General features: G+C 52.8%; 8 protein-coding genes across 8 annotated transcripts; 7 read left to right on the top strand and 1 right to left on the bottom strand.

The window, feature by feature from the left end:
* Window positions 1-1490: 1490 nt before the first annotated feature.
* On the top strand, window positions 1491-3348 carry VTN31DRAFT_2180 (uncharacterized protein; the record flags this gene model as incomplete). The annotated part of the gene is made up of 2 exons (XM_069402320.1): window positions 1491-2417; window positions 2470-3348. 2 exons carry the CDS (start codon window positions 1491-1493, stop codon window positions 3346-3348), a joined length of 1806 nt encoding a protein of 601 aa, XP_069257276.1.
* Window positions 3349-3663: 315 nt separating this feature from the next.
* Window positions 3664-4761, top strand: VTN31DRAFT_2179 (uncharacterized protein; the record flags this gene model as incomplete). The annotated part of the gene is made up of 1 exon (XM_069402318.1): window positions 3664-4761. The coding sequence occupies one exon, from the start codon at window positions 3664-3666 to the stop codon at window positions 4759-4761; it is 1098 nt and encodes a 365-aa protein (XP_069257275.1).
* Window positions 4762-8777: 4016 nt separating this feature from the next.
* Window positions 8778-9662, top strand: VTN31DRAFT_2178 (uncharacterized protein; the record flags this gene model as incomplete). The annotated part of the gene is made up of 2 exons (XM_069402317.1): window positions 8778-9111; window positions 9178-9662. The coding sequence occupies 2 exons, from the start codon at window positions 8778-8780 to the stop codon at window positions 9660-9662; spliced, it is 819 nt and encodes a 272-aa protein (XP_069257274.1).
* A 342-nt stretch (window positions 9663-10004) lies between these two features.
* On the bottom strand, window positions 10005-10348 carry VTN31DRAFT_2177 (uncharacterized protein; the record flags this gene model as incomplete). The annotated part of the gene is made up of 2 exons (XM_069402316.1): window positions 10005-10164; window positions 10209-10348. 2 exons carry the CDS (start codon window positions 10346-10348, stop codon window positions 10005-10007), a joined length of 300 nt encoding a protein of 99 aa, XP_069257273.1.
* A 333-nt stretch (window positions 10349-10681) lies between these two features.
* On the top strand, window positions 10682-11518 carry VTN31DRAFT_2176 (uncharacterized protein; the record flags this gene model as incomplete). Its single annotated transcript, XM_069402315.1, has 1 exon — window positions 10682-11518. One exon carries the CDS (start codon window positions 10682-10684, stop codon window positions 11516-11518), a length of 837 nt encoding a protein of 278 aa, XP_069257272.1.
* A 1128-nt stretch (window positions 11519-12646) lies between these two features.
* Window positions 12647-13864, top strand: VTN31DRAFT_2175 (uncharacterized protein; the record flags this gene model as incomplete). The annotated part of the gene is made up of 3 exons (XM_069402314.1): window positions 12647-12911; window positions 12984-13253; window positions 13317-13864. 3 exons carry the CDS (start codon window positions 12647-12649, stop codon window positions 13862-13864), a joined length of 1083 nt encoding a protein of 360 aa, XP_069257271.1.
* A 1361-nt stretch (window positions 13865-15225) lies between these two features.
* Window positions 15226-15769, top strand: VTN31DRAFT_2174 (uncharacterized protein; the record flags this gene model as incomplete). Its single annotated transcript, XM_069402313.1, has 2 exons — window positions 15226-15436; window positions 15489-15769. 2 exons carry the CDS (start codon window positions 15226-15228, stop codon window positions 15767-15769), a joined length of 492 nt encoding a protein of 163 aa, XP_069257270.1.
* Window positions 15770-16410: 641 nt separating this feature from the next.
* On the top strand, window positions 16411-19949 carry VTN31DRAFT_2173 (uncharacterized protein; the record flags this gene model as incomplete). The annotated part of the gene is made up of 7 exons (XM_069402312.1): window positions 16411-16440; window positions 16502-17157; window positions 17220-17430; window positions 17484-17942; window positions 18000-19587; window positions 19638-19787; window positions 19840-19949. 7 exons carry the CDS (start codon window positions 16411-16413, stop codon window positions 19947-19949), a joined length of 3204 nt encoding a protein of 1067 aa, XP_069257269.1.
* Window positions 19950-20203: the final 254 nt, after the last annotated feature.

Below are 20203 nucleotides of genomic sequence, written 5' to 3'. Positions count from 1 at the left end.
CCTTTGCCTTGTTCTTTTTTTTTTTTTTTTTTTTTTTTTTTTACTTGACCCTCCTCTTTCTTCGGCACATTTCGCCTCATGAAGATGCACTGCCTGTCTACTGTCTTGATGCACGCTAAATGTCGATATGTTCTGTCCAGCATTGTCGCAGGGATAATTTGGAAGTCTTGTGTTGTGTCTTGCACACCCCTGCTAGTAGTTGCAACTTCTTGTCATCCTCAGTGGCAATTGATGCCCTGAATGGATTCATGAGAATGATCCTGCTGGTTGGGTTCTTATAAACGAACCTTCCATCAACTTCCTTGACTGTAAGTACTCGGTAGAGAAGAGCAAGGACTTTATGGTATTATTACCATTTCCGGCATTCCAGGCGAACTCGATCTTTTTCAGAAAAAAAGAGAACAAAGTCTCTCCATGCCTTTCCAGAAATAGTTCTCCCTGCAGTCGGCTCATCTGCCGAGATGGGATGAAAAGTCATGGATGTTAAAGTTTTGTCCCCCGGGGACTCGAATTTGTTCTTCTGTTCATGCCAGGCTGGTGTTTTTGTTCCCCCCGGATCCGTTGTGACAACCAACATTTGTCTGTACACGTACTGGAAATCCTCTTCCTCGTTCTGCTGCCTCCCTAGGAAGATTGCCACGGAGGTGATAAATGATTTGACACCATCCACAGATCATCTCCATCGCTCGCCGCCTCACTTTTTGTTCTCTAGTTGCGATTGGACGCTGCTGCTTTGGAGGTCCGCTAAACCGCTAACCGCGAGTGATGATTCTTCAAACAATTCACACAAATTGGTATACGAGTATTGTCGGGTGTACACCGTTCGCTAGGTCCATTGAAGATGAAGACAGCATTGCTTGAGATTCGATGGTGGAACTGAGTTTTTCACAAATTGTTTATTTTGGTTTTTTTTTGTTTTGTCCAACATGGAACTAGGGTTGATCTGAGGTTATTTTTGCCATAGGAAAAGAGGCCATCCCTTTCACATCCCTATCTCCTGGTTTCCATAATGCCATCTCAATCTTAAAGTATGAAAGTGACAAAGAAGTCTATGACTTATAAATGGTTTTGACCGGAATATATCGCCCATGAATTTGCATCGCGCGCGATTCATAATTGCTGCGTTCTCCCATTCCAATCCTCCGTCGTTCTCTGTTCTCGACCATTTTCGGAGTTTCTGGGGATTTCCGTCTCCGTGAGACGTCTGCTTCGCCGTTTTCCTCCCTCAACTAGGGCCTGCGGGCCTCATCGGCGGACTGGATGGCCTGACGCGGCTCTTTTCTGCATACATTCCTGCTCTAGCGTCTGCTTTCGGCCGCGGACGTTTCGCTTCACTCTCTCTGTTTGCGGCGCTCGGCGCAATCACAATATTTACCGGGGCTCGCCTTCAGGCCTGGTCTCGCTTTACGACACTCCTCCCTGTTTTCTCCAGCTTTCTCAGTTTCTACTCAAAAGTATTTCGGCCCTGTCTTCGCAAGAACCCTGCCAGCATGGATCTTTCAAAACCAAAACCCAAGAAGGCCCACCCCGAGACCTGCAATGACCAGGAGAGCGATACCGCAGATCGCTGTCGGGTGACCGAGCCAAAATCCCCGTCAGATAATGACCGGGATCATCATCCTCGTCAAGACGCCCAGAGCAAGGAGAAGCAGGATCCGAACGTCACTGCTAGCAAGACCCGGCCAACAACGGCAGCGGCGGCCTCATCCTCGCTGCCGGTCCGGGGTGGGAGCTTCATGCCCTCCCAGATCATGATCATGCGCATGCCCCCGAGTGTGTCCCTGTTGAGCGAGGACAAACAGCTACTGCGGACGGCTGATCCACTGCCTCCGGTGACAAGGGAAACGCTGAGCGAGCTCGACCTGGACCGCATCATGCGCAACATCCATCTGCGCACGGATGCCAACTTCGAGACAGACCTGCATTTCAAGCCCGACCTGGACGGCGAAAAGGGCCTGCGCAAGCGAGCCGCAGCAGACCGATATTGGAGCGCGGTTCAGATCGAGATCATGGCGCATGCCACTAGCACGCGGAACGGCGAGGCCGTTGAGCTCGAAGTGGTGCCCGTGTCGCAGCTGTCCCGCATCGACGGCGACTGGTTCCAGCCGCGGTTGCCGTGGATGTTCGAGACCTTGCAGGATATCCTCAGGACGCTGGTGCCGGAGCGGGACCATGCGTGTGTGGCGCAGAACCTCGATGTCCGGCTCTTGATGCAGCAGATCCGCAAGGGAGTGCTGGATCTTGCTCGGCTCGCGAAGTGGCTCGCCGAACTGCTCAAGATGCACTGCGCTCCGATGAGGGACCAGGAAGCGGATCGCATGGTCTCCGAAATCAGCGAGGGATACAACTCGCATAACATGGGCAAAGTCGTGGATGGCCTGCGGACGCTGTTCGGACTACTGGAGATGATGAAACTTGTGAGTTTACGAGCAGGGTAAGAAGGCATGACGGCGTCACTGACTACGGTAGGACGTCGCCAACCATCAGATCCGGGCGTTCCGCGTGGCCCTTGTTGAAGACACAGTCCCGTTTCTCCAGGACTACTTCTTCCGGCGGATGGCCACGGGAGAGCTTAAAGTGGACGACGCGCGGACATGGTACCTCAGCATTCCCAAACAGGTCACCGATCTGTCGCGAGAGGCCGAGGACCGAGCATTTTTCCCGGCTGCGGTGCTGCTGCGAGGGTTGTGCGAGCTGCTGCTGCAGTTCGACGAGCCGACCAGCTATCCGCAGACCTTTCAGTTCGACCTGCACCGGCTGTGGCAGCTGCGAGTTGCGTTACGCCATCTCATCCACATCGACGTGTGCTGGTCGATTTTTGAGCAGCTGATCAGCCGCGCCGAGTGCCGAGCATCTCGACGGCATGTTTACTCACGGTTCCGGTCGCGATTATCGTGTCTCCTGGACACCTCCAGTGACAGCGGAAGCGACAATCTCGGAACTCACCTGCCCAACGCCGCGAACGTTGCGCTGGAAATCGCCCGTCTGGCCCACGAGATCCGCGCCAGGCAGGCGTTTCCGAAAGATGTCCCGAATTCACTGATCACCGAAGCCGAGCAATCAATCAAGCGCCATCTAGCCACGGAGTCGCCAGTATTCCGACACTACCGCGGCATCCTCCGACAAGAGCTTCTAACCGAGACGTACCAGCTGGCACGAAAGTACATCAACATGTCCCCGCTGGCCATCTGCGAGTCGCAGCGGACTCGAGTAGCGGCGGCGCCCTCGATGGCTATGGGTCGGACACAAAGGCAGCGCGAAATCACCGTGATCGCGATGAAGCTGGCACATATCGGGGTGCTGCATTGGAGGGTCTGGGGGCCGTTGCTGTATGCTTCATCGTATTGAGATTGTAGTACATACCCTATTTCTGTTTAAGACTGGGTCTGGGTTAGCGAGGCGTTGGTGGTTATGTCCATAGAAGACATCCTCTGATTATCTGCTGTAATCAAAACCTGAATTTTGATTCTTCTGATCTCTTCTTTCAGCCTCATTGTCTGCCTGGGGTTAGGGTTACCGGTATACTTAACAAATCAAGCATTAGAGTTAGGTCTAGCCAGAAGTAGGTTCGGCCGAAGCCCGAAATCGGTCGACCGATTTATCTCCGCGCTTAACCAAAGGATAAACAAACACCTCAACGGCTCAACCCACGCGCAGATCAACATGCGCATCAGCGCAATCCTACATACCGCGAAATCAACAACAGACTGGCTATTACCTCTGAAGGCATCAACGCTGAAGACCATTGCACAAGCAACCGGACTGAAATGCAGTGGCACAAAGGACGTTTTGCGCGAAAGGATCCGCCAGAGTCTCATGAATGCGCCGTCATTCTTGGACAAACTAAAAGAGGATGGCAACAATGGCAAAAAGCCAGGGGGCGGAAGGCGAGTTAGGGTGTTGAGCGTTGATCTAGGGATACGCAATCTGGCATTTGCCCATCTAATTGTTTCTCGGACCCCGGGGGGGATTGGGGTTGAGCTGGATGCGTGGCGACGAATTTCTCTTGCAGCATCGGCATCGCACCCAGCATTGGCAGGCGAGGAGGAAGTCAATGTTGAAGAGGAGGAAACATACAGTCCACCAATCTACGCAGAAAAAGCATACACTCTTCTCACGGAGCTCCTCTCGACTTACAGGCCGGACTACATCCTTCTGGAGCGGCAGCGGTTCCGATCCGCCGGCAGCGCGGCAGTTCAGGAATGGACGCTTCGCGTAGGCATGCTGGAGGCCATGCTCTACGCGACGCTGCACACCATGCAGCGCACGGCCGCGGTGCCGCTCGCAAAACACGTTGTAGTCCAGGGGATCGACCCCGGCCGCGTGGCGGCATACTGGACTGCAGATGGGATCGACGGCGGCTCCGAAGAAAAATGCAGTGGGAGTAAAGGACGTCAGCACAAAAAATCAGCGAGAGAAGGGAAACAGCGCAAGATTAGGGTCGTAGCGAAATGGCTACTGGCGTCGGACCCGTCGCGCTGGGAGCATTTGGGAGAGATAACGGCAATGGTGAAAAAGCAGCCGCCCGTTGGTGTGGATGGCTTGTCGTTACATGTGCCCCCACAACGAGAGAATTCCGAAGTGGCGGGCTTGGTTCATGCGTTTGTCGAAAAGCACATGGGCGTCCGCGGTTCCCGTGCGCAACAAGAGTCCGTTGTTGGGAAGACGGATGATCTCGCGGATTGTCTCCTGCAGGGCATTACTTGGGTCGAGTGGCAGGTCCGAAGGGAGAGGATTGCCAGGGAACAGAAGTTTCCATGATTTAGTTTGTTGATGTTATGATATATGCATGGTACGGTTTGCTCTTTGATACACGAATCTGTGTTGCTAATCTCATCAGGCTTTTGTCCCTCGTTTTCTCGTCGACATGGTCATAATCACGGCCAATTGTGCTGAAGTGAGCCAACTGGATCGCTGCGCGCAACATCCGTTCGGAGGACGAGCCCAATACTACCTTGCATAGACTTGCCGCACATCTCTCGGGAATGCTCCGCTAGGAAAGCGGTGGATGGCCTGAATGGGAAAAGGCCATGCAGGCCGAGGTAGACGAGCTCCTCCTCCGCAAGGTCTTCCGGGTCATTGCACGCCCTCGCAATGCTCGGATCGTCCCAGTGCGTTGGGGTTTCACTCGATGAGAACGGGTATCTGGTCAAAATTTAAGGCTGGACTCTGTGTCCGGAGAGACCAGCAACTCGACAGTTTTCTCGATGCGCGCGCCGCTGCGCTGGCTCTCCGTTCACCATGAACCGAAAGGCAAAAGTTTGTTCCAGTTTGTGGCGCATGGCATTACGTTCGGTAGCATAGGAGCGGCGGGAGATCCAAAGCACGTCGTCGACGTAAAAGAGAACAATGACACGTCCATTGCTGTAGACGCAAGAGTCGTCGTTGACGGGAGTGAGGCCATACTGCCGAAATTCCGCACCGAAGTCTTTGAACCAAAGGAGAGGGGAGCGTCGAAGACCGTAAAGAGCCATGAGTAAGATTATGCAGCAGCCATGTCGGGTGAAGCCAGGAGGAAGCTCGCAGTAGACTAGCTCGTCCAGGCGGATATTGAAAAAGGCATTGACGACATCAGATTGCTCGATGTCAGGTCGAAGACTGTCGCTATGGACATGATAGCACGCAATGAACGGAGGGCCAGCGTAGCGGCGCGCGCATCGAGAAAATCGTCGAGGTGTTAGTCTCTCGGACACAGAGCTAAGCCTTAGATTTGACCGGATATTCCTTCTCATCACTACGCGAAAACCCAACGCATTGGGACGATCCGAGCATTGCGAGGGCGTGCAATGACCCGGGAGACCTTGCGGAGGAGGAGCTCGTCTACCTCGGCCTGCATGGCCTTTTCCCATTCAGGTCAATATTTGTGACGCTTGGCCTCGTAGACATTTTCAGGGGCTGGGGGGAGCTCAGAACGGTACAGTCTGTTCTTGAGAAGGGACCCCACCATGAAGGAGGCAAACTGAGCATTGTCGCTAGTGGGCTTCGGTCGGCGTTTTTTTGAAGAGAGAATGTTAGAAACGTCGAGGTCGGCAGAGATCTCATGGCGACAGGGAGCGGATGTGCTGGAATACCATAGAAAAAGGCCCGAGCATCCGGAGGCGGGACCAGCCACAGTCAATTCACATGCACGAACACGCCATCTCGTCTCGCACCTTTTCGTGCCGGGTCATGGAGACTGGACATTTGGCCGATGGCGGATATCAAGTCTCGATTTGTTGGCGGATGAACATCTTTCCCACCGGCATAATTGTATAGCAGGCCTCCCTCTAAACTCATGAAGTCTGAGAAGGTCGGGAGCTAACCTGCAGCCCGTGTAAGCGAACAAGCTGATCCTCATCAACTGACTGGATTATTGAATGGACAAATCACACGTAACGAATACTCATTCATAACCTGGGCTCTCTCAAGTTAGCTGACCGGAATTCCGCGCAAAAGTATAACATCACCACACCTACTCGTACTAAAATGGATTTACTAGCACAATTGGGACCGTACGTAGGCTCCAATACTACATCGAAAACGAGTAGTGCTTCCCTAACCCCAAAAGGGCCTGCGCACCGAAGTATCCGGAAGCGTTCGGCGGTGCTTCAAGTGCAGAAGTATATTGCCAAGCATGGTGTTGAACGTTCATCATGGAGTTCTGCTTTCTTACGAGAACATGATTGGCCGTCAACTGATTGTCATCTGGACAGGGACCAGTGATCTGGAAGCCAAGAGCCCTAAATAATGACCCCCGGATTGAAGAAATCTCGCTACTGTACGAAGTACGTTGATCCGGGAACCAGAATGCGAAGACACTGGGTCGAGGATCATCCTTAATTTCAGATGAAGGATGTGATAGGCAGTCCCCCGCCAGTGCAGGACGTTGTTTCCGGCTTCTGATCCCAAGCGTTATGCAAATTACGAGGATAAGTTCCGTCTCGACAAGTGCAATGTTACTATTCCGCATGTCCGAGTTTTCAGACGACAAGTGAACTCATCGAGCATTGGTACAGGCCCAGATCTACGGCACTACTGGCATTAGGTTCTGGCGTCCATGAACGGAGTTCGAAGTAAGTCTTAACGGCTGCAAGATCAGGGGTGCTCGGAAACGGCAACGCCACTTCAATATGTGCCTTCGTCAATTCCGAGCCAAGAATCGTTTCTGAAAGTCAGTTTCGAAGTAACTTATGTCTGGATTTCCAACGCAGTGATACTCGTAGTGATCAAATCATGTCTTTGAGAATATGGTTTGCTCTGTTCGTGGGGAAGACTTCAAATGACCTCGATTAGAGGAGGTCGAGGGTTTGTGCTTGGGCCTGAGAGATCGATGTGCTATGTACAGTACTGAAAGTACTATGCAATTCCTACGTCATGGCAGTTGCTGTCAAGCTGCTCAGAAGAGCAGCAGTCAATGATAGTACAGTTCTGAGCACAGAATGTTACTCCGTACTCCGCACCATGGCAGTAAAGGAAGATGCAGTGGTCGTAGTGTTTGTCAGTGATGCATCTCTTCAATGTCCCACCACAGTTTGGATTGAATGCTCAAGAATAAGTCCATGGAATATTCCGCTCACACTCCAGAAGAAGAGTGGTTGCGTTCATTGACAGAAAAAGATCAAGTCTTATTCGTCAACTTCTAAGATACCGAGGTGTTCGTATTTTGTTTTCGATGTTGAATTTACATACCAGAAGCAGGATATGAGCGTCGCGGAGCGTCGGCAATTCACCAAAGAAGAGCACGAGTGCCTAACTAAGCTGTATTAGGAATAGCCAGATCTTGAGCAATATTTACCGGCCGGCAAAATACCCAAGTGACCCACCCGGCCACCCCTGGTCCCTGGCCTGGGGGCAAGTTTCCAAGCACACCCTAAAGTACCAACACAGTGAGCCGACGACGGGAGTTGACTATCCGTGACCCGGACTCACTCACTCTTTGCGGTTATGGGTGAGCGAGGGTCACAGATAATGGGTGTGACGGCTTCTGTCGCAGGCTTCACTTACTCGTAGAAGATCTCTTGAGGCCGAAGGGAACAGTGCATCAATAGGCTGTCGATACTAACTACCAAAGTGACAAAGAACATCATGATGAACTGTTCCGGCATCACATTGGGTCAGAATTTCTCGGGTAAACAAATCCTGCCATGGCTTTGCATCGCTGTCCCGTGTGTATGATGCAGTGAATCGAATATTATTCCCTCAGTCCACATGCTGCACCCAAAGAGTGAAATGTATCATCTGAGTCTCCCCCAGACCCTGGTCACCGCTCTGAGTGGATGCAATCTAGGATTAGAGGGGCGGAAAGCGGGTGTGCCGTCCGTCCCTGGTACGATCTCCGTTCCCAATAGGAAAAAATCCTGCAGCATCGACCCGGCATTGTAGGATAGATCTCCGTGGGGAAACAAGGCTAGTCCTGCAGGCCATCTCCTCAAAACTTCCGTGGCGTTCGGGGCAGGTGGATTTGCCGGAGCTTTCAGATAGATCCGGGCACCAATCATGACGGGGCTAGGATCACCGCGCGTCTTGGCTGGAGATTGTCTTCATGCGGTTGATAGTCTGTCGACAGACCGACAGCGGGTTCACCGCTGTCTCCCATAGGCCGGATTGCAGAATCGACGTTCGTCAAACATGAAACATGAGAGATCTCGGTGGGTAAACCTCTGATGCCCAAGTTCGACGTCCGGACGGCTTGGGATGGCGACTCTGAGGTATAAATTCTAGCATGTTTCCTCCCTCTCCCGGCGTTTCGACTTCCAGCCATAACCACAGCTGAAGATTCGTCCAAAACACTGGTCACCATGAAGGGCTCCAGCGCTGCGTCGGTGCTTCTTGCTCTCCTCGCGGGCATTACCCGTACCTCTGCGCACGGGTATGTCTCCAACATTGTTGTCAACGGCGTCTACTATCGAGGCTGGCTCCCCGGCGAAGACCCCTATAACCCTGACCCCCCGATCGGCGTGGGCTGGGAGACGCCCAACCTGGGCAACGGCTTCGTGACGCCTGAAGAAGCGTCGACCGATGCCATCATCTGCCACAAGGAGGCCAAGCCGGCCCGCGGCCATGCCACCGTGAAAGCCGGCGACAAGATCTACATCCAATGGCAGCCGATCCCCTGGCCGGAGTCCCACCACGGTGCGTAGCATTTCCTTGAGACTCTGATTGTTGCATTCCAGTCTCACCCACTAACAATACTTCTAGGCCCCGTCCTCGACTATCTGGCCGCTTGCAACGGCGACTGCGAGACCGTCGACAAGACCAGCCTGCGGTTCTTCAAGATCTCCAACAAGGGTCTCATCGACGGCTCTTCCCCGCCGGGCTACTGGGCTGACGATCAGCTCATCGAGAACGGTAACGGATGGCTGGTTCAGATTCCCGAGGACATCAAGCCGGGCAACTACGTGCTGCGACACGAGATCATCGCTTTGCACGCAGCGGGCAACCCGAACGGCGCCCAGCTGTATCCGCAGTGCTTCAACCTGCATATTACGGGTTCCGGCACCGTCGAGCCGCAGGGAATACCAGCCACCGAGCTGTACTCGCCCGATGACCCGGGCATTCTGATCAACATCTACCAGCCCTTGACCACGTATGAGGTGCCGGGCCCGACGCCCATCCCACAGGCGGTTGAGATTGAGCAGTCTTCGTCCGCGATTACCGCGACTGGAACGCCAACGCCGGCATGAATGGCGAGTACTGCGTTGGAGTCGATGGAGGTAATATCAACTCATGTACGGAGAGTGAGGTGAATAGCGGTTGTTTGTACGTACAAGTCAAGCTCTTGGGTAGGACTCGCCGAATGTACTTCAGATTGTATGTACTATCTTGCAGCTCCCTAAAGTAAGGCCTAAACGCCGAGCAACAATGGTAGTCCAGCAGATCCGGCCGACAGTCAAGAACGGCAGCAGACAGACATGCAGTTCTTTCGGATTGTATGGAGTACCTGGTCTGTACCTCCCTACTAGGTATCTACTTACCTACCTAGGTGCTTAGGTAGGTACGTTATGAGCATGTAAAGGACAATAATGTTAGACAAACAACAAGCAGATAATGGTACAGTGAAATAAGTGCATAACGTTAGAGCTAGGACCCTCAGTGAGAGGTGCGGGTCTCTTGATATTCAGGATCACCCTGCTCATCTTCTCACTACTCACTCCATCAATATTCTCAGGGCTCAAGCTCAATGTACTCTACCGTAGACTACCTTATCTAGGAGAGTCTAGCACCATCACTAGAATCCTCCACTGATCTTAGTCCCCCTCCTCCTGCTCTGCGTTGGCAAATTCAACGGATGGACGTCAATAGCCCCTCGAGTCCATAGCCATGGGTCATCTTGGCGAATTTCCGTTTCATCGTTGGGTGCGAGTCGCATTTACTGGATGATCGGCCGGTACTTGCTGCGTCAGCTTGTTTTTTTTTTTTTTAGCCTCAAATCGCGAATTTTGCAACTGAAATTTAAAATCTACTGGTCTTCAAATTTCACTAGTGAGGATTAGTTTGCAGCTTTGCTACTTTGCTTCTACCGAATTGGCCGAGCCCGAGTTCCCGACTGTCTACAGGTCATACTCGACCAGGCTACGGAGTACGCCATACTCTCTACTTAAACACAGCCCTGCTTCCGGTCTGACCAGCCGACTGGAAAGTCTCACCAAGTCCCGCGCATCAGCGTGAGTGTACAGAGTCCTACCTGCCGAAGCCCCTCAGGATGTCTCATCTCCGTGCCCGCTTTGGCGCGGCTTTGGCGCGCTTCCTGGCGTCTTCGAGAAACTTTGAGGTCCTTGAATCGGTTCCCGCGAATAGCAATAGCACGCGGGTTACCGATCCCGCGCTGCTATACGTGCTGGATTCGTCCTTCAACCCTCCCACTCTCGCTCACATGCAAATCGTGACATCGGCCCTGCAGGAAACCCCCTCTGTGCCCTTCCGTGTGCTGCTTCTGCTGGCAACGCAGAATGCTGACAAGCCATCCGTCCCTGCCTCGTTCGAGGACCGCCTCGTCATGATGTCTCTCCTGGCCCAAGATCTGCGACAGGAGCTGACAGAAACACTGGGCGAGCCGCCGCAGGTCGACGTTGGGGTCATCAAGAAGCCGTATTTTGTAGACAAGGCCGCCGCCATAGAGGAGTCGCGCCAGTATCCAGCATCTCTGGAACAGGTGCACCTCATCGGCTACGACACCTTGATCCGCATTTTCAATACGAAGTACTATCCCCCGACGTACACTCTGCAGCCATTGGAGCCCTTTCTCAGCAAACATCGGCTGCGGGTGACCATGCGTCCGGATGATCAATGGGGCGGCCGGGAGGAGCAGGAGCAGTATCTGCGGGATCTCGCTCAGGGCGATCGCGACCATGAGGGCGCGAACAGGGAATGGGCGCAGCGCATACAGCTGGTCCCGGGTAAACCGCAAGCTGGGGATCTTCCGATCAGCTCGACTCGTGCCAGACAGGCCGCTCGCGCGGGCGATAACCGGCTTCGTTCTCTGGTATCTGAGGGCGTGGGCCGCTACATGATGGAGCAAAAGTTGTACCGTGAGGCATGACCAGTCATGACGGATGAACCATTGCCCACCCCAACCAACTACAGTACTTAACGACCCATGTACATGTACTCCGGATCTAAGAACTCGTACTATTATAAAGGGTTCGTAATCAAACACTTTTTTTTCTCAACGCCAGTATCATTCCCATGATTCCCGCAACTCCCAGCGTCACGATTCTTCTGCCTTTGGCTCATCTTTCCCCATCGTGTACACCAAACCTCCCGCAACCAGATTCACCAAGCAAAGACCCATTGTCGTGCCGCGGATGATCCCGCGAGCTCCCCACTTCTTCATAAATGGTTGTCGGCGTCGCGCCGCCAAGATGAGATACAGGCCGGACCAGGCCGCGCTGATGCCGGCGCTATCCTTCTTGAAACCTTGCAGGTTGGCGTACGAGGTGAACAGAAGCACGAGCGGAAAGGTCATGGGCAGGAACTGGAACGGGCGCATGTGCTGTGCTGTGATGAAGGTTGCGAGAACCGTTGGCGGGAACGGTGACTCTACCGACTCGAGTCAATACAGTACTGCCTTGCTTGATCGTCGCGGTGAAGGAGAACACGGGAACACGAGGCCAATAATCAATGATTGCTGGTCAAGCAGGCGTGGATTTGGATTTGGTACCTCCCCATGCTCGGAACTTCTGGTAGAGAGACCGCTTGGTCTCTTGAGACGGCTTGGTATCTGTCATGAAGCTTGCGAGCGTATCGGTAGTATCTGTATTTCAAGGGACGAAGTAATCTGACAAGAATAGGCCGCGCTGTCGTGGGCAGCTGGGTGCCGTTGATGTGTTTATCGAATGGATGATGAGAAAAACAACCTTCGGGGATTGGCTGCTGGTTCTTAGCGTAGAAACTGAACGACTGCAAGATACCACGTTGATAATCCCCGAAACTCAACGTCAATCCTCCCGACAGCCGTCGTGCGTCATTCTCTGTCCGGATGAATTGATGCATCCAAAGTGAGTTGGCTGAAAGAGCATCTCAGTCTACTTTGACAACCACCTGGACTTCTTCCTTCCGGCGGTTCCAATCCCCTCCCTAGTCTGAAGAGCCATCGTTATCAACAAGAACCATTCGATCTTTGCTGATCGCCGCTCCTCCGTCTTACTCGCGCTGATCCGCTCTAGCGATGTCCTCCGCCTCCGCGTCTGGGGCCGATGCAGGCTCGGCCAGGCGCCGCGAGCACAATCAAGGCAACCAGGACCGCAAATACACCCCCGAGCAAAAGGCCGCCGTGATCCGCATACGCAAATGCAACCCCACGGCCTTCTACGAGATCCTCGGTTTGGAGAGGACGGCGAGCGACAGCGAGATCAAGAAGGCTTATCGCAAGCTTAGTCTATTGACACATCCGGACAAGAATGGCTACGAGGGCGCCGACGAGGCGTTCAAGAGTGCGTGCTGTTCCCGGCATCGCCTCCTCACATGGAATTGACGCAGTGATGCTGATTTTTTGTCGCTGGTAGTGGTCTCCCGTGCATTCCAAGTGCTATCCGATCCGGACAAGAAGGCCAAATATGACCGATTCGGTGGCGATCCAGACAGTAGATTCACGCCCAGCGCCGGACCGTCGGGAGGGTCGCCCTTCTCCGGCAGTGGATTCAGCGGTGGTTTCCCGCGCAGTCAGCCAACCGCCGGCGGTACAATGTTCGAGGAGGAGATCTCGCCGGAGGAGCTCTTCAACCGGTTCTTTGGAGGGAGTTTCGGTCCTATGAGTGGTGGCTTCAGTCCTTTCGGTATGAGGCCCTGTCTATCCTGGACGTCATGGTTCTTGATTCACTGAACTGACGGTTGTACAGGCGGAGGTCCGCAGTTTGTGTTTAATATGGGAGGCGGGCCAGGCTTTCGAGTGCATACATTCGGCGGCAACCGTCCACGCAGACGACCAGCAGAAGCGACGAACCAACCGCCACCGTCGCCCTCTGGCTGGTCTTCTCTCACGCAACTCCTCCCCATTATCCTACTCTTCATCTTGCCGCTCCTCTCGTCCCTATTTTCTGGCAGTTCGTCAGTACCCTCTGGTCCGACTTTCCGCTTCGATGGCCCCGTCTCCCCCTACACCATGCATCGTACTACACCAAAGTTGAAGGTTGACTACTATTTGAACCCGCGCGACGTGGACGACTACAGCGCCAAGAAGTTCCACCAGCTCGATCAACGGGTAGAAGTCGAATACGTCGGCAAGCTGCGCGTCGAATGCGATGCTGAGGTCAAGCTGCGCGATCGCATGATCCAGGACGCGCAGGGCTGGTTTTTCCCGGACGTGGAGAAGATGAAGGAGGCCCGTGAGATGGAGCTCAAGAGCTGTAAACGACTAAATGAGCTCAAGGCCAAGGTGAAGTATTGATGTTGATTCTTGTTTTGATAGGATGGGGTGGTTATTGATTGATTCCTGTATTATGCCCATATTGTTTCCATTGATTGTTTGTTTTTTTTTTTTTTTTTTTTTTTTTTTTTTTTTTTTTTTTTTTTTTTTTTTTTTAGGCCTTGGAGTCGCTGGGATGTTTTGTTAATCCTGGATTTTCTATCTTTATGGAGATGGCATGATTAATGACAGCACAATGCCAGCAGACACAGTGAATACGAGGTAGAAGTAACAGGGAGATTGTGCAGAACTCGAAGACATGGAGGACTTGATCCGACTTTGATTGAATCCAGATCGTTTTCATTATGAGCGACCACGGGCACCTCGACTACTGTACCTGGCTTTTTTGAGTCTCATTGTCCATTCACCGTTTCATCCGGAGCTTGCACCTTGCCTATCCATGATATCCGACACAAAGAACATCCCTTGGCTTGATTACTATAAGGCGTGGTTTGCTATTTATGAAGCTCTCCTGTGTCTTTGTTTTTTTTTTTTTTTTTTTTTTTTTTTTTTTTTTTTTTTTTTTTTTTTCTTTCTATAGATGCTTTTGTAACGCACAGGCCTTGGAGTCGCTGGGATGTTTTGTTAATCCTGGATTTTCTATCTTTATGGAGATGGCATGATTAATGACAGCACAATGCCAGCAGACACAGTGAATACGAGGTAGAAGTAACAGGGAGATTGTGCAGAACTCGAAGACATGGAGGACTTGATCCGACTTTGATTGAATCCAGATCGTTTTCATTATGAGCGACCACGGGCACCTCGACTACTGTACCTGGCTTTTTTGAGTCTCATTGTCCATTCACCGTTTCATCCGGAGCTTGCACCTTGCCTATCCATGATATCCGACACAAAGAACATCCCTTGGCTTGATTACTATAAGGCGTGGTTTGCTATTTATGAAGCTCTCCTGTGTCTTCTGTGTAGCTATCAAACTGTCAAGCTTTGAACCTATTAGGTGCCTCACATCCTGAAGTGAGAATGAGTCAACGAATGAACCTTGGTGTGCTAGAGTTCTTTGATTATGGGCAACTGCTCCACTGTCGAGGATCGAGACACCCACACTCGAACCTTGTATGCGTACATTCTGATTGCAGTAAGGGTAACCTTGCAGCGAGTTGATCTCGTTGATAGTCGACCTGACAGCTTTGAATCAGTCGTTCGAACAAAGAGTACGAGCTGCTACTGTTCATAGAACCAGGAAGCTGTAGGTACCAGGTTGGACTGGAAAGTCCAGTGCACGCGATATAAAGACGTTTGAACACTCCTCAGACAACATAGGCGACTCGTTCCTGAAAGACTTCAGTTTCAGGGCCTTGCTTGGACGGTCAATAGTCAACATGAAGCTCCTCGCAATCCTTGCCGTCGTTCCCCTTTGTCTTGGAGCCAAAAATCCGAACATCACAGATGTGGTTCAGCTTCCCGGATCATGGATCGAGCTTGTGGATAACTGCCGCCTGCATGTACACAATTGGGGAGGTGATAAGGATCGTTGCAATGCCACCTCTCCCCCTTTGGGAGAGTCGAACGGCAAGACCTGCCGAGCAACAAGTACGTGATGGGGTTATGGTATTTACGGTACAGGTGAGCTCACGGAAAGCAGACGGCAGTACAGTGTCACCTGAGGTCACCCTATGCCACAAGTACCAAACAGTTAAGATGGCTTTTGAGGGTCCAAAGCGCGGTTTCGCGGATTTCACTCTCAAATCCTTCAGTCGAGTGGCCACGAATCAGAGCATGTTCGCATTCTCATTCCCAGTGGGAACCGAAGTTGGTTGCCGGACTTACGTGGGTGATGACTATAACCAGATCTTTGTGCGGCGAGGCTGCACTGTGGATTCAGGGAAATATGAGGGTGAGATTGCATGGTATGATCTGGGTTAAAACCGGTCGTTTCGCGAAGAGATGATGGCCTAGGTGTGCATGATACAGGTAGGGCTAAGTAACAGGATGTATGAGTTGGACTTGGTGTTGTCGGGAGTGCAGTGTATCATGGGGGTGATCAAGACCTTAAGCTGTCGCCTCCCACTGTCTTCGAAGAGACGTTTTTGTTTTGAATGGCATATCAATAGTACTTAAGTTGCTGGATAAGGTGGCTCGAAGTGCATGGTCGTATGTACAAAGTTCGTATGAGAGGCCTACTATCGAAGAGACAAGACTGGATGAAGCTCCCATTCCAGAATCTGCCCATGATTAACAGCCTGAACATTCGCGTGATATTTGAGGAGAAAGAGCCGTGAATAGCCATAGATTTGAGAAATTAAGTAGCAATCCTGAATATGACCTTGAAGTAGACTGTGAGGTTAAGATATGTATCTAATTACATAGTAGACATCCAACTGGGGACGGAGAAACAAATCGCCGCGCTGGTCGTCGGTGACTAAGCAGCGCTTACTAAACCGGCGAATCTCAAAGACCGTGACCGAACCGCCGTCGAGTCGCCGTTTATCGCATCCCCCGCGTGCCCCGGACTTCTCTCCACGCGGTATCGGGTTGGGAGAGACGCTCTCAGAGTCATCTGCACCATGTCCGACACGATTTCCGATGCGGACAAGGTAAGGCGGGATCCGTGGCGGCGGGAGGAGCTGCATCGCTGATATCGCTATCAATGCGCAGATCCGCAGCAAGCGGCTCGCAAAGCTAGCGCAGTCGTCAGCATCGCAACCGTCCAGAGATGCGTCTGGCTCCAGTCAAGAACAGCAGCAACCGCAGCCGCAGCCGGCGCCATCACAAACCCGTATCAACATCACTCCGGCATCCTCATCCGCCCCGCCGGCGGAGAGTCCATCGACACAAGGAAAGCGGATCAAGATCTCGCCCGCGCCGGCCGTGGAGAGCTCCTCACGATTGCAAGTTTCTGGATCTCAGCCGCCGAAGCGGCCAACTTCGAAGCCAGAAGAGCCCGTCGAGTCATTCGAGGACCGAACATTGCGCACTGTGTTTCGGATCACTCTGAACGAGGACCAGAAGAAGGACGTACATGGCCACCCGCTGACATACCTGCCCGGCGTTCGAGGCGAACTCGAAGAGCAAGGCTCTGAGCTTCGGATAACCGTTGGGGTCCTGGATCAAGCCCTACTCGAGGCCGGCTCGATTGCCGGCGGCCAACGGCCGTTGGATTATCTGTTGCCGTGCTGGAAGAGGGTGCAGCGGTTGTACAAGGGATTCCGAAAAGCGCACGATGACGATGCCAAATTCAACGTTGTCCAAGAGGCCAGACGCCTATGCATCAGCTACTGCGTCTTTGCGATTACGATGCCAGAGATGTTTGGGTTGGTACTTCCTGGTTATGCCGCGCGGTGTTGGGAGAACGTAGTCGCTGATGCATCCATAGGGTGGAGTCGACGGCGCGATCGCCGCTGAAACCCTACCTTCTTTTGGATAGCGACGACGACCGTGGTATCGACCCAGATTTCCTGTCCGAAGCCGTGAAGCGCTTCGACGAAGAGGAGATGTTGAAACCAGCATTCATTGCCGCGGCGGAGGAGATGAGCAGAGATTTGGCGGGAATGACAATCAACGATGACTATAAGCCGTATATGATGGTACGCCAAGTGCACTGTGGGAATCGATTGTGCCAGCTGACCGAGATCGAAAGGCGCTGCGTAACTTGGTCCACCACCCCGCCATTGGTGTGGCCCTCACTGAGTCCTCCATCTTCAATAAGGCCAATGGCGATCCCGCAACTTATGAAATCGTGACTCTCTTGGGCCCCTGGTTCCGATTATCGCCGCTCCAGGGGCCTGTGACGATGACCTATTTTTCGAGCCCCAAGACCCGCGATCCGACGTCTATCCTAACTGCGCAGAGATCGCTACGCATGACTCAACAAATGATTTCTTCTGACCTCCTTGATGTGATCAACCATCTTGTCCGGGCGTCTAAAGACGCCCGGGAACGGGTGCTGGATTGGTTCGCAGCGGCACTGAACCTGAATCACAAGAGGAGAGCTATGCAGGTTGATCCCAAGACCGTGTCGTCGGATGGATTCATGTTCAACATCACGACATGCTTGGATCAGCTCTGTGAGCCGTTTATGGACGCTACATTTACAAAAGTATGTAATTTCAGTGTTTCCTCAAGTTGAATATCTGCTAATCGGGGGGGAAAAAAGATTGATCGAATAGACGCGCGGTACCTGCATCGGAACCCTCGGGTACACATGCGCGACGAGACCAAGATCAACGCTGACCAACAAAAGTCGGACGAGTTTTACTCCAAGAAGGTAGAAGGCGAGAACAACTTTATTACGGAAATCTTCTTCTTGACCGTTGCTGCCCACCACTACGGCAGCGAGTCACTCACAGCGAAACTAGAGCAGCTGGAGAAGGACCTCAAGCATATGGAGTCGACCATTAACAAGTTCGAATCGGAAAGGCATCGATGGGCGACCAACCCGATCCAGCTGCGGACGTTCGAGGAGGCTCTGAAGAAATACAAGGACCGGCTGGACTTGGGGCTTGCGCTCAAGTACAGCCTTCAAGGCGTTCTGTTTGACGATCTGTGGCAGACCCGATCGATGCTGTTCATGCGGTACGTGATTGTGTGGCTCCTTCGCCTTGTGTCCGGCGTGGATTTCCCGCGGCAAAAGATCACGCTCCCTTTGCCGGAGCAACCGCCGGAGGTATTCAATTGCCTGCCCGAGTACTTTGTGGACGACATTGTGAGCAACTTCAAGTTCATCATGTGGTGCATGCCGCAGATCGTGACGGCAACGCAGGGCGATGAGCTGGTGATGATGTGCATTTCGTTTTTGGAAAGCTCGCAGTACATCAAGAACCCGTACTTGAAGGCCGGCCTGGTGTCGATCATGTTCCGTGGCACGTGGCCACGGCCGGGAGGCGGAAGAGGGGTGCTCGTCGACCTGCTCAACTCGCTGCCGTTTGCGACGCAGTATCTTCTGCACGCGGTGATGAAGTTCTACATCGAGGCCGAGTTCACGGGGACACACACGCAGTTCTTTGACAAGTTCAATATCCGGTACGAGATCTTCCAGATCATCAAGTGCATCTGGCCGAATCCCGTGTACCGGTCGCAGCTGTCGGACCAGGCCAGCGACAACCTGGACTTCTTTGTGCGGTTTGTCAACTTGCTCCTGAACGACGTGACGTTTGTGCTAGACGAGTCGTTCACGGCGTTCATGACGATCCACGACACGCAGCGACTGCTGGAGCGGGAGGGCGAGTCGATGGACCCCCAGCAGCGGCAGGAGAAAGAGGAGGCGCTGGCGGCGGCGCAGCAGCGGGCCAAGTCGTACATGCAGCTGACGAACGAGACGGTAGCGATGCTCAAGCTGTTCACCGAGGCGCTAGCGGACTCGTTTACGATGCCGGAGATTGTGCAACGTCTGGCGGACATGCTGGACTACAACCTGGACGCCATGGTTGGGCCTAAGAGCTTGAATCTGCGGGTCAGCAACCTCCAGGAGTATGGGTTCAATCCGCGGGCGCTCCTCAGCGAGATTGTGGACGTGTATCTGAACCTGATGGACAAGGACAATTTCATACATGCTGTGGCGCGAGACGGGCGATCGTATAAGCCGGAGAATTTCGACAAGGCGGCGGACATTATGCGGAAGTGGGCGCTGAAGTCGGACGAGGATATTAAGCGATGGCTGCAGCTGCAAAAACGAGTGCGGGCAGCCAAGGAGGAGGATGAGCAGGCCGAGGAGGATCTGGGAGAGATTCCTGACGAGTTCCTTGGTAGGTGTTTTTCGGGACGTTCCATGATCATCACGTGCTGACGGGTTTAGATCCGCTCATCTACACACTGATGGAAGACCCGGTGATTTTGCCCAGCTCGCGGGTGACGATTGATCGGGCGACGATTCAGTCGCATCTCCTAAGCGATCCGAGCGATCCGTTCAATCGGGCGCCGTTGAAGATTGAAGACGTGATACCAAGTAAGTTTTCCTTTGCTTTCCCCCTGCTTTAGACCGGTACTAACCTTCACAGACACTGAAATGAGGGAGAAGATTGAGGCATTCAAGGCCGAACGACGGGCCGCCAAGAGGGCCCAACAACAAGAAGCGCAACAAGAAGACCGCATGGACACGTCAGCTTAATCAAGTGCATCAAGTACTGTAGGACCATTTCATGATCTGATAGAGCACGATTCATGACTTGCAGTGTGGTTAATTATCGTAATAACTTGTTATGGTAATTAACTATCACGAACACCTTCCTCATTTGACTAGCGTAGTAACTTGACTCCTACCTAATCGAGTTAACCCAGCACGGGAAGTGACGTCGTCGCCTAGCGTGAACCCTAAAGCAGACAAAGAACTCACTGTTAAATACTTGGAGCTGGACGCCAACC

This window comes from Thermomyces dupontii (genome assembly GCF_041956625.1).
Source record: "Thermomyces dupontii strain NRRL 2155 unplaced genomic scaffold VTN31scaffold_11, whole genome shotgun sequence".
Lineage (NCBI taxonomy): Eukaryota > Fungi > Ascomycota > Eurotiomycetes > Eurotiales > Trichocomaceae > Thermomyces > Thermomyces dupontii.
This window is presented reverse-complemented; position numbering and strand designations above follow the sequence as displayed.